Source organism: Peromyscus leucopus, chromosome 1 (genome assembly GCF_004664715.2).
Source record: "Peromyscus leucopus breed LL Stock chromosome 1, UCI_PerLeu_2.1, whole genome shotgun sequence".
Taxonomy (NCBI): Eukaryota; Metazoa; Chordata; class Mammalia; order Rodentia; family Cricetidae; genus Peromyscus; species Peromyscus leucopus.
Window position 1 is genome coordinate 178,779,843 of NC_051063.1, and position 13,304 is coordinate 178,793,146.

General features: G+C 37.0%; 1 protein-coding gene across 1 annotated transcript in view; it reads left to right on the forward strand.

Annotated features, from left to right (window-relative positions):
* LOC114703904 (probable alcohol sulfotransferase) overlaps window positions 1-7,083 on the forward strand; it is a 42,671-nt gene extending 35,588 nt beyond the window's left edge. Inside the window, exons 5-6 of the mRNA XM_028884924.2 lie at window positions 1,317-1,494; window positions 6,946-7,083. Coding sequence (XP_028740757.1) covers window positions 1,317-1,494; window positions 6,946-7,058 — 291 coding nt within the window. The 3' untranslated portion in view covers window positions 7,059-7,083. The remainder of the gene's footprint in view (window positions 1-1,316; window positions 1,495-6,945) is intronic.
* Window positions 7,084-13,304: the final 6,221 nt, after the last annotated feature.

Consider the following 13,304-nt stretch of genomic DNA (forward strand, 5'->3'; position numbering starts at 1 on the left):
GAAATATATTAAGGATAAACAAAAACAGAAATATTGAATCATTCCAAAATAATTTGCTCTCTTGATTTTATCTTCCAGGGGTAGAAATTTTCCATGTAAAAAGCAAAGCCATCCATCACATACTTTATCTTTTGAGAAATATTTGAATATTTATTGTAAAATTCAATTTTTCCTGGAAACTTCATTACCCACCTATGCTGCATGCTTATTCATTTTCCCATAAGTCTCCTTTCCAACTATTCAATGCACTATTTTCAGTTATTGCCATGGTTGTTTACTTTCACATTAAATATTAACAGAATCTGTGATAAAATATGTAATTAAAGTTTAGAGCCAAAAATTCCTTTATGAGCCCATGTGTAGCACTTGGATTCCAAGCAAAGTCTTCCTTATTCCAAAATTTTGCATTCTTATGACCAACTCCTAGAATTGATTCAGTTGTGGCAGTGCACAGTTATAATGCCAGTCCAGGGGTCTGAGGTAAAAAGAATGTGAATTTGATGCCCATCTAAGTAATAGCATGAAATCACAATTCTAAACAAAATAAAATATTAGCAGTAGTCCCAAGTAAAAATTATTGAGAACATTTTTATGAGTGTTTGAAATCTGTGTTATTCTCAGTTACCCATAGGAAAAACTATCATTTGGCATAAACATGAACCTCCATCAAATTATTTGTGCATATTGCCTTCATTCACCTTGACTGCTCTCTAGAAGTATTTCTATAAGTATCTTTAAACTTCTAAGCACAGGTTGGGTATGGTGGTGCACACCTTTAATGCTTTCACTTAAGGGGAAAAGACTCTTTGTGTTTGAGATCAGTCTGGTCTCCACAGCAATTTTCATCAGACCAGATAGGACTCCCTCCATAGCATACTGTCTGAAGACACACATCCCATTGTATTTAGTCGGTAGGTTGGCATACACCTGTGAATATAGCAATAGACATTTAGAGACAAGATGATCAGAAGTTGATGGTCTTCATTCAATACAAAGTAAATTTGAGGACATTCTAAGTTATATGAGACTCATCTAATGTCAACTGCCCCATAAAAAAATCACAGCTTATGTATTTTAGGGGCCAGAGATCAGTCACATTGCAAGACGACTAAATATACAAATGTTGTATGTGACTCTTGCCCTCTTTACAAAGCCTGTTTCTTTCCTAAACCCCATTGAATACTTTCTCATTTCATGGTGCCATTTCATTCTTCATGTTTCTTTTTCCATCTTCCATCTGTAGTCACCTTCTCTGCATCTGCTCTCTTACAGTTCTCTAATTATTACCCTCATTTTTGTTTTGATTCTTCTTTTAGAATACAAGGGGAACCATAGAGAAGATCTGTGACTTCCTAGGAAAGAAATTGGAGCCAGATGAGCTAGATCTGGTACTCAAGTACAGCTCCTTCCAAGCCATGAAAGAAAACAAAATGTCTAATTATAGTCTTGTCCGAGAAGTTGTGATTACTAAAGGTTTGGTCCTCACAAGAAAAGGTGAAGAAACTCTTTAGTCCCAAAATATGTCAGAATATGTAGAGGGTTTTTTGTTCCAATGACTCTCTAAGAAATGGGTGTGAATGTGTCAACAGTCATTGCTAATCTTTCATAGTTTCTCAGAGACCTTCCAGAGGAATCCTTCTGTGGTGATGACATGGACTTCAGAAACTGAAAAGATTGATTTTTTTTTAGGGAGATGATCTTAGGATGTTAGAGGGTTGTGTCCAATATCCTCAATGGAAAATGAGAGACATGTTTTTGCGAGTCTTTGTTAGGCTCTCTGTATCGTAGTCCTAAACTCTAAAGAAAATATTTAATGGAAAGAACCAAAGATATATATTGGATGATAACAACAAAATACACTTCCATTCACTGCTGGAAAAGATGTCCAACAGATCAAGATTGCTGATCCACTACAGCCTAAGAGTAGAATTTATACGGACTAAGTGAATTATCCTCCAGTGTTAAAATATGATGGCATTTGCCAAGCTAAATTTGGACTGATTCATGATCATAGTTGCTGTCTTTTTTTCTGAATTGTCTCCCTTGGAATGGGAATACCCATCTTCTCTATGTCTGTGCCCCCTCTCTATGCTATGACCAAATTATGGTTTCATAGCTGTGCAGTTGAGGAGTGACTGGCAAAATACACCACACAAAAATTAGTAAAGAATTGATGAGGTGGGACTCAGGGTTGATGAAGGAATGAGTTAGATGGGAGGTATTTGGGGACGACTAAAAACTTGGCTATAAATGCAGGAAGTGGAGAGTTATGCATTTAATTTTCCTCTTCCAATTACTTACATGCTTCATTCTTAATCTTCAGTCAACCTCCAACCTACATGTGAGGATAAGGTCATAAGACCCTAAGGACATCAGGAATATATAGAGAGATAAGTAAGTTAAAGTCATTAGTGTATTACATTTAATTTAGTACTCCTGGTATCCTAAGAAGAGGAAATTATACTCAGATGTGGGCACACAAAAATGTCAACTCAAGAAAATGATAATCTATACACTAAGGACTGATGCCTATGGGAGGGTCCACTGCCATTAACCCATAACCTCAGACTCCTGTACTCCAGACTGTATGGAGAGAGTTCTCTGTACAAGAACTGAAATACTCAAGTAAGAAAAGAAATAGCCCAATATTGGTTTTCCTGTAATGAATAATAATTCTGCAGACATAAAAGAGTATGTGTATAAAAATAGCTTCAATGAAACGCCAAAACAAAAAGGTGGCTTTTTTAATAGTGAAAGGCTACTGAAACTAACAAAACTTTTATCTGAGACACACTGGAGCAGATGAAATAGAATTTGGAACAAAATTGCTTGAGGAAAACTGTAATTTCCTCTTTTCCAGCTATGTTTTTCCAAAATGAGACCATATTGGGATTTTAGTTTAGTCTCTTCTAAAACATAGTATTTTCATGTATTATATTTTTAGGAGGAAAAATATATATTAGTTATTTCAAAAAACTGAATATGGCTCTAAAATCATATGTGCTTTAATTATCATAGTGATCATATAAGACACCCATTTCTTTTGCATTTGAAGATAAATTTTATTCTGAGGAATTGTTTTCCTTGTATTAAACTCACTATAAGCCATGAATCCCACAGGAAACCAGGTCAATGAAGGGGGAGACAAACTTCATTACACCCCTCACCCTGATTCATGACTTCAGTATAGAAGTTGCTGAGATGCATATTTTGGGAAACATTTTGGAAAGAATAAGGTGAATGAGGAAAATGTTGATCTTCTTAATTCCTGCATTCAATTGATTCCTTTTTAAATATGGAAATTATGAGCAGATCAAAGGTTAATTCTAAAATTTGTTTCATTACTTACCATTAGATAACTAATCCTTAAAACATAATGCATGAAAAGTTTTGTTAAATGTTATACTAGCTTTGACCAAGAGGAATTCTCTCAACTTATTTTTGTTGTCCTTTAGTTGCTTTTCTCAGGATACCAGAGAGATACATTTCCTTGCCTCTAGAGAGATACTCTGAAGAGCTGCTCTTTACATAGGAGACTCACTTACCTGGCTAGATGGGATTAATTTAGTTTAAAGCTCCAATGAAAAAATTTCCACAAATAATTTTGGTCATTATGATTCAATATTTAAATATTTCAGTAAATACAGATCATAGAGATGTTCTGTTTACTTGACATACATTTTATAAAGACATTGTCACAATCAAGACACATGGGAGGAAATGTCTTCTGACAAACATCTAAGGTTTTTTTGTGTGATATATATTTTTTTATTTTACAATACCATTCAGTTCTACATATCAGCCATGGGTTCCCCTATTCTCCCCCCTCCCACGCCCTCCCCTTACCCCAGCCCACCCTCCATTCCCACCTCCTCCAGGACACGTCCTCCCCCGAGGATTATGATCAACTTGGTAGACTCAGTCCAGGGAGGTCCAGTCCCTTCTTCTCAGACTAAGCCAAGTGTCCCTGCATAAGCTCCAGGTTTCAAACAGACAACTCATGCAATGAGCACAGGACTTGGTCCCACTGCCTAGTTGCCTCCCAAACTGATCAAGCCAATCAACTGTCTCACCTATTCAGAGGGCCTGATCCAGCTGGGAGCCCCTCAGCCTTTGGTTCATAGTTCATGTGTTTCCATTCATTTGGCTATTTTTTTCAATAATTGAGTAAAACTGAAATTTATTATATGCCACAGTCGTCCTAGGGACCTCCATGCTATATATATAGCCTCTATGGTTCTATGAGTTGTGGTCTGATTGTTCATTTTATATCTAGAATCCACCAATGAGTGAGTACATACCATAACTGTCTTTCTGGGTTTGGGTTACCTCACTCAGGATGATTTTTTCTAGTTCCATCCATTTGCCTGCAAATTTCATGCTTTCATTGTTTTTCTCTGCTGAGTAGTACTCCATTGTGTATATGTACCACATTTGGACATTACATATTCATCACGGGAAAAATCCACCAAGATGAAGTCTCAATTCTAAACATTTATGCTCCAAATACAAAAGCACCCACATTCATAAAAGAAACACTACTAAAGTTTAAAACGCACATCAAACCCCACACATTAGTAGTGGGAGATTTTAACACACCACTCTCACCAAAAGATAGATCTACCAGACTGAAACTTAACAAAGAAATAAAGGACCTAACAGATGTTATGACTCAAATGGACCTAATAGATATCTACAGAATATTCCATCCTAACACAAAAGAATATACCTTCTTCTCAGCACCCCATGGAACCTTCTCAAAAATTGACCACATGCTTGGACACAAAACAGATCTCAACAGATACAAAAAAAATTGGAATAACCTCCTGTATCTTATCAGACCACCATGCCTTAAAGTTAGAACTCAATAACAACAAAAATTATAGAAAACCCACAAACTCATGGAAACTGAATAATGCCCACCTGAAACATCAATGGGTCAAGGAAGAAATAAAGACGGAAATTAAAGAGTTCCTAGAATTCAATGAAAATGAAAGTACAACATCTAAGGTTTTAACCCTCATTAGTTCACAGTAGATATTTATTAGACAGAATAATTGAGCTAGTAATCATTTTCTCTGGTGTAACAAAGAAGGTATTAAGAGACACAGAGGGGAGAAAACCTATGGAGAAGCCCAATATGTGTAGGCCAAAAAATCCAGGAGGGTATGAACAAAAACATTTTATGAGACCTGCAGCCTCTGAAACTAAGAGGAAGTTCCTTTCCAACAGGAGTTAAGCCACTATGCATTAAGGTTTTACTGACCATGTATGTACACATCAGAGTTTGATGAGGTTTTTAGAAAGAAGCACTGAAGAAAAATACTTGCATGAAGGGTACACAAGATTTTGAGATGTTTGGACTGAGAACTTCATGTGTACACCTCCACAAACAGTATTCTCTCATCTGGACTGATTCATTCCATTTGGCAGACATATTGAATTTTCTGAGATTCTGGTAGCTCAGCATCCAGTCTGGCTTATGAGGATCAAGATTGCTGTGGGATACAATAACACAACTTGTTCCAATAATGAGTATTATAATGAAGTTGAAAGTAGCAATGGGCATTGATAGATGCCAGTACTAATAGATGACACTCTTATAGATATCGCAAGTAATGGTATATTTCACTATTATGTATCAAAAAATTTATTTCTTTTAATGTGTACCACTGGGCATTTAAAGTTAACTTATGTGATACACAAAGATTGTATTTTAGTAAGGAAATAACATGACTTCTGTTGTCAATCTTTTTGGCTTCAAATCTACATGCATCACTATACTGCTGGTAAGATCTCCTGGACTAATTTTTCTTCATCAGCAAAATGACAAGAAGGCTGTAATCTTCCTTACTCATTCACTAATCCTTTCAATAATTCCATATTGAGAATGTTTTTGTATGTCTGATACACTTTGATAAATGAAGTCTTTGATAATTTAAGAAATATTTTACTCTTCAAACATATTAGATGCATATTTCAAGCATGTTTAAAAAGAGAAAATTCATCAAAGTATCACAGCTATGAAATAAAATACAGAAAGGATAGGGCCTGTAAAAATCTACATGGAAAGAAGATAGCAAGAGATGTTCACCATCACACAAATAAGGAAACAGACGAACAAGAAGTGACTGTGTGGAACACATCAGCACTTCATGGATAAGGAACACATAATACAATGTGAGAATTTGGACTATTGGAGATATTTAAGTCCAAGCCTAAAGACCTCCTAGAATGTGGTTATGAGAACCAAGGTATGGTAAAAAAAAAATACTGGGAATGAAATAATCTTCATGCATTAGCAAACTCCATACTGACTGAAAACAGATATCCTGGGATGCTCTCAGCAGGCAGTATTTTGTGTCTCTTGTATCTGTTGGAAATAGCAAGATGACTGATATGGAGCTTACCATTGTGTGTATATCCAGCTCCATGGTATCTGATACCTTCAACCTCTGCAGGCATGGGCATTCATATGCAGCTACAGACACATAATAAGAATTAATTTTAAAAAGTGTTTTAAAAGTTGTGGCATGGTTTTCAGAACAGTTATAAGTAAACCCTAAAAGGAAGAAAGAACGATTGAAGTGTGTTTGGGTAATTGAGGTATGAAACTCTGTTGGACTTGATAGTATGATTGAAGGATGTCTAGTGAGAAGGAGAAATAATCTGGACATTAAAAATATAGATCCATTGTCCATGCTGTTAGATTGTGGAGTTGATATGTTGGTATAAGAGATGGTTGACATTACTTACGCAGAGATACAAGTCTGTTTGCATAGTTTTCAAAACGTTAAGAAATGTTCTCCATAGAGTAACTGTTAGTTCTACTTTATTGACTGTGTGGTCCTACTTGAGCAGGTGGTAAAATCATGTGAAATAAGGAATGAGAGCAGATTTACAATCATCATTAACCCATCTCTGTGTCTGCTTCACATTTTCTAGGTGTGGCTGGGGACTGGAAGAATCACTTTACAGTAGCTCAAGCTGAAAACTTTGATAAAGTATTCCAGGAGAAAATGGCTGGTTTTCCTCCAGGACTGTTTCCATGGAAATAAATTCTTAAAACTTTAAAATCTTACATGGACACTGGTGTTTATTTTTCTGTCCTTGTACATGTGACAGAGTGGGTATGGTCATAGAATACATCCTATTATTGAATTGTGTAGGGTTTTTTTTCTAAAATGTATTAGTAGTAAAAATAGCAGTATTTATAGGGGTAGTAGTAGTGGAATAGTGGTGGTTGTTTTATGCGAATGTGTGTGTGTTTGTGTGTGCACACATGCGTGTGCATTTGTGTGTGTGCATTGTGCATGTGGGTGTGCACATACATTTCTGTGCGTAGTACCTTTAGGGATGGGAAGAATGCATTGTTTCCCATAGAATTGCCATTATGTGTGCTGTAAGCTCCTTTCTTTGTGTCCTAGGAATTAAATTCAGGTCTTCTATGAGGTAGTACAGTGCTCTTAAACTATGAATCATCTCTCCAGCCCAGAATCTTGTAGACTTGAGTCATCAAATATGTGTTCCTATTATGACTGGTTTACTATACATTGCCAGTTTGCTTCACAGAATTCCAGCTTAAAACAACCCTTATAATATATGAAATACAAAACACACTACAGAAGTTTGTAGATAATTTTCAGTCTGTGTCATTTGGGCAAAAAATAATAAATTGCATTTATAGAGACATTCAAACCTAATTTAAGTAGTCTATGGTAGATCTTTATAAACTTACATTTCTGCTCACAATTGTATATTTGAGTTTCAGTTTTTTCTTCTTTTTTGGGTTATTTTTACTGGGTGTATACAATAATGGGTTTCATTAGGAAACTTTGGTTCATACATGCACATCATTGTCATTTTCTCAATATTACTCCTCTACTGCCAAGTGCCATATGTTCACTTATGATAGTACTTTCTCCTCCCACACAGCATCTTTCTGCTTCTGTGTCCTATAGACACACTTATATTTAAATATGGATGTTCAGAAAAACAAGTAATGAAATATTGTCTTTCCTTTTTATGACTACAGGAAAGGTATTTCTGGTAGATAGGATGGAGAATACAGCCAGAGGCATCTAGAAGAGTCCAGAGCAGAGAGAAAAAGTAGTAGACAGAACATGGCCAGCAGAATAGGCCAGGCTACTAAGTGGGGAGCAAGAAGGCAGGACCAAAATAGAAGGAGCTGAGAGAAATTGGCCAAGAAGACCAGAAAAGCCAAGGGGGTTGTGGTCAAATTGGCAGGGTTATATACAAATCAGAAACTGGGGAATAAAAGTCTATGATCTGGAAATGTTTAGGATAGGAACTGGGGTGAGATGAGCAGAGAGGAGTCAGGATACTGGATACTTGTGTGAACTCTGTAACAGGTATTTGCTGTGAGAAAATGGAGGCAAACATGTACTTTGGTACTCTAGTAGGCACCTATTTAGCCATTTGTCCTGAGTTTCTTTTGGCCCTGTCATACCAGACTTTTTGTTGATGATAAAGAACTATGTAATCTGTTCTGTAATGGTATTTTCATGACCTGGCAAGTATGAAGTGCTAATCAAAGGTTGGGAGGAAGGAGAGAAGTTAAGGCTTGGAGACATATGTTTTGATTGCTTCCCAGGTTCTGAGGGAAAACCTTGGCCAAGGAAAGTTCTGAGAGCTTTAGAGCAGTCTAAAAATTCTGGTTAAAGTCAGAGGCTTAGGCTAGTTTGGAATTCCTTCAGAAACATCAAGTTTACATGGTTTATAGCAAGTTTAGGGGTAGCTTATTTTAATTTGGAGCAGTTTGTGTATTTTAAATTATTAGAAATCTAATGGGACAGATATAGACTAGAGAAAGAAGATAAAGGTAAAGAGCATAGTGGAAAAACTTTTTCTTGGGTTTACACTTCAAACTTCCAGATCTATGGGTAGTTGGGGTGTGGAAGTAGTCTGAAGACTAAGGGTAGCAGAGGAAGGTAGCTAGATGAAGAGATAGATAGATAGATAGATAGATAGATAGATAGATAGATAGATAGATCCCAAATTTAGGATTTGACAGTAGGTAAGTAGGGAAGCTTAAGCTGGTGAGATTGACAGGAGTACTTATCTAAAACAGAAGTTATGACAGATGGATCCAAGACATAAATCCTTGAAACTTAATTAACCAATTAAGAAATTTGATATCTTAAGTTTACACAATGAGATGAAAATTTTGGATATATTAGCATTGCTACTGCTTATAATCTGTACTGAAATTTTCACTGTTGAAGAATCAGTTAACAGGTGTGGGACACAAATTGCTAAATGGTCTTATTAATAAAAAAATCCCAGTGCCAAATATTGATATAAAAGTTGAAAGATCAGAGAAACAAAACAAGCCAGTTACATTCTTACCTCTGCAGAATCCTCAGCCTCAAGACAGACTTCTTTATTCAGGCCTTGTATACCCTTTTCTGCCCTGGCATCTTACTTCCTGGGAATAAAGGCTTGTATGTATGCTTCCCAAGGAAAGACATGAGATCTCAAGTGTTGGTATTAAAGGTGTGTTCCACCACATCTGACTCTGTTCCCAGTGTAGCCTTGAACTCACAGAGACTCAGACAGATCTCTGTCTCCTGAGTGATAGGTTTAAATTAAATAGTACTTCACAGGTGTCTTTAAACGTTTATAGTAGACTCATCCCTTAGAGTCATATCAAAACCCATGGTTATGGGTTAAAACCATGAACATTTTTCCTCTGTCCAGAGGATAGATATATAAAGTTTAGAACAAGATGTTTTCAGCACAATGTGAAGCATTTTTTAAGTCTATCCCTAGGGGAAAAAAACAAAGGAATTTCAAATTTCTGGGCTCGTGATTATGATAATAGTAGTGTTTTAACATGGCTAGATTAATAGCTTATCAGAACTCCACTGATTAATGTTAAAACTCTGAACCTTCAAATTTTTAGTATAATAATAGCATGGACAAAAGAAAGAAATATGAAACATTTTACATTTTTCCATGCCCTTTGCACTTCTTAAATCATTTCCTTAGACCCTCACAACTTAAGCATTCACATCCTCTGACCTTTACAACTTACTTTTACATACTTGAAATTACTTCCTTAGACCCTACGTCTTAGTTACAGTTTCTATAGCTGTTGAGACAACATGCCCACAGTAACTCTTTTAAAAGAACACATTTTCAGTTTCAGAGGTTTAGTCCATTATCTTCATGGCAGGAAACATGCAAGTGTACAGGCAGATATGGAACTGAAAAAGGAGCTGAGAGTTCTTCTTCTTGATCTACAGGCAACAGATAATGAGCATAATCCCACATGGGGCATAGCTTAAGCATATAAGAACTCAATGCCTACACCCACAATGAAACATCTCATCCTACAAGACTACACCTACTCCAATAAGGCCACAATTCCTAATAGCTCCACTCTATATAGGACAGGCATTTGGTCACAAGAGTCTATGTGTGCCATACCTATTCAAACCACCATATGCCACTCCCTTGCACCCATATTCTTGTAGCCATAACATAATACAAAATACAGTTAGTCCAACTACAAAAGTTCCCATAGTCTCTGACAGCCTCCACAATGTTTAAAGGTCCAAAGTTCAAAGTCTCTTCTGAGATTCATGCAAACTCCTAGTTGTAATCTCATTTAAATTATAACCAGAGAAAAGGTTGCAATATCATTAAGCTCATGAAAGAGTAAGAAAGAGACAGAGAAAGTAAGTCTCGTGCTGTGGCAAGGAAACTCAAGGAAGGTTTCAAGTACATGTGAGAATTGAGAAATCAAGGGACAGAGAAAATTAAGTGACCTGGTGACAAGAATTTCAATCTAAGGCATCCTCAATTTGATTGAGAAACTTGTGAGAGACAAATGTCCCAAGTTACATAGGATGTGTTCCTTTGCATGTGATAGGAACACTGTAGAGTGACACAAACTTTCTGGTACACCAGTGTGGCTTTTGTAGTGGTCCAACAGAGACAATTCAGGCATCTCTAGGCTGACACTGACCAAGTCCATGAAAGATAAGGGATGAAAAAATGAAGCGGAGAAAACATCTACAGAGGTAGACTGGGAGATACTTCTAGGAAAAGGGAAGTTTCAAGTAGAGAAAGGGGGCTGTGTCTTAGTAGAGAGATTACCAAATGGTGGGTGACCAGGGAGGTTATCAGGCTTCAGGAGCCAGAAATACCCAGCGATGGTTGATGGGTGCACAGAAAAGCATAGGAAGCTGCAGGAGTTAGAGAAACAGAGAGGACCCATACTGATTAGGCAAGGAGAGAAAAACATTTACCATAGATAGAAGGAAGAAGCAGCTGAAGAGGCAGACTCTAGGATTTGGAATTGAATATAGTGGGTAGGGAAAACCTTCAGAAACAAATGATCCATACTTGCCTTAAGTGAGTCAAATCAACAGTCTTATTCAGCCATGGAAGAATGAGCCCCTTGTATGTTGCCTCTTAATTGTTTCTACTGGGTTTCAGGCACAAGACACACAAAATGAGAATATGACCTTACTAAGGTACAGTAGAGTGGAAAGGTTTTATTGTAGAGATGAGGGAGAATAAAGCCAGGGTCGATCATCTGGAAGAGTCTACAGCACATAGAGAAAATGGTAGAGTGAACACAGATGGTAATATAGGCTGGGTCATGAAAGGAGAGGGAGCAGGGACAAAAGAAAAGAGAAAGTCAAGAGAGAAAGGACAAGTGGACCAAAAGAGCCAAAAAAGTAATATTATCTTCCTATCTCTATTAGCTTCTCTCCTTCTGTTCTACATCTTTCCTTTAAATGTCTCTCCCTTACCTTTTTCTCCCTTAAAATTTAATGTTCTTCCTGACTTACTCACCCTCAATTTCTCATGTACATATAAATCTGGATTACTGTTTCAGTGAACAACTTCTTGACATTAATGCTTTAGAATTATTAAGCATGTCAATTGAAATAACTTATTTTGAGATACTATCTTTTAGTCATAGTCAAATAATGTAAAGATTAGTAAAGTTGTGAATGATCATTTTTTACAATATAATTTCTGTAACGTATTTTCAGCCTTTATCTGAACACTTATTTAAGAAATGTCTTTTTTAAAAATAGTATTTGTTAATAATAAGCTTTTTTGAAATGAATAATATTTTTTGTTGAGGTCATAGGAAAGCACACCAGAGTCTTTTTTTACCATACAGGTCTCAGTAATAGAGTGCTCCAATGGTCAGATTTGGTAGTAAGTCCCTTTCTCCACCAAGCCCTATTTCTATTCTCAAGGCATATCTTTGTAAAAGATGATACAATTTTACGTTTATGTCAACACAGTTTTTTAATTGGAAGTTTCATATTTGCTCTTTATTATAAATGATGCAGAGAAATTCCTTTATGGTGCCTTATTTTCTGAGTTCTATTTACATCAGTTCCCCTTTTCAATTTTTTGTTTTGAATGGTTTTGGGGGAGGGCACAGTTCCCTGTAGGTGATACCTCCCAAGGGGATATTGATCATTTTTTATTAAGAGATTTTCTATTCATTTTACATATCAACCTCATATTCCCTTGTCCTCCCTCCTCCAACCCCCAGCCTTCCCCCACAACCCACCCTCCCATTCTCATCTCCTCCAAGGCAAGGTCTCCCATGGGGAGTCAGCATAGCCTGGTACATTCAGGTGAGGCAGATTCAAGCTCCTCCTCCCTGAACCAAGGGTGTTCAAAGTGTCTCACCATAGGCACTAGGTTCAAACACCCGGCTTATGCACTAGGGGCAGGTCGTGGTCCCACTGCCTGGGGGTCCCCTAAACAGTTCATGCTAAACAACTGTCTCAGGAATCCACAAAGATGACTGCACCATAGACTACTTGCAATGGTCAAGAGGGTGCCTGAGCTGACCTACTCTGGTTATCAGATGGCTGAATACCCTACCTGTCATGATAGAACCCTCATCCAGTGACTGATGGAAGCAGATGCAGAGATCCATGGCCAGGTCCCAGGCAGAGCTCCAAGAGTCCAATCCACAAGAGAGAAGAGGGATTCTGTGAGCAAGAGATATCATGACCATGATTGGAAAAAATACAGAGACAACTAGCCAAACTAGTGGGAATGGTGATCTTGTGTGCTATAAAATAGCAGATTTAGACTCCACCCGAGGAAGAAAGTAAGATACTTGTTGAGGAGGCCCCCAAATCCTAGTATTAGAAGACAAAGGTGTCACAAGAAGGGAAGTCCATACTTCTAATAGATGGCAAGTACCAAATTGGTGTATTGTGAATGCAATTTATATGGTCTATAATATTGTCAATTTATCTGATAATTAAATATTAAGATGTACCTACCTTGTC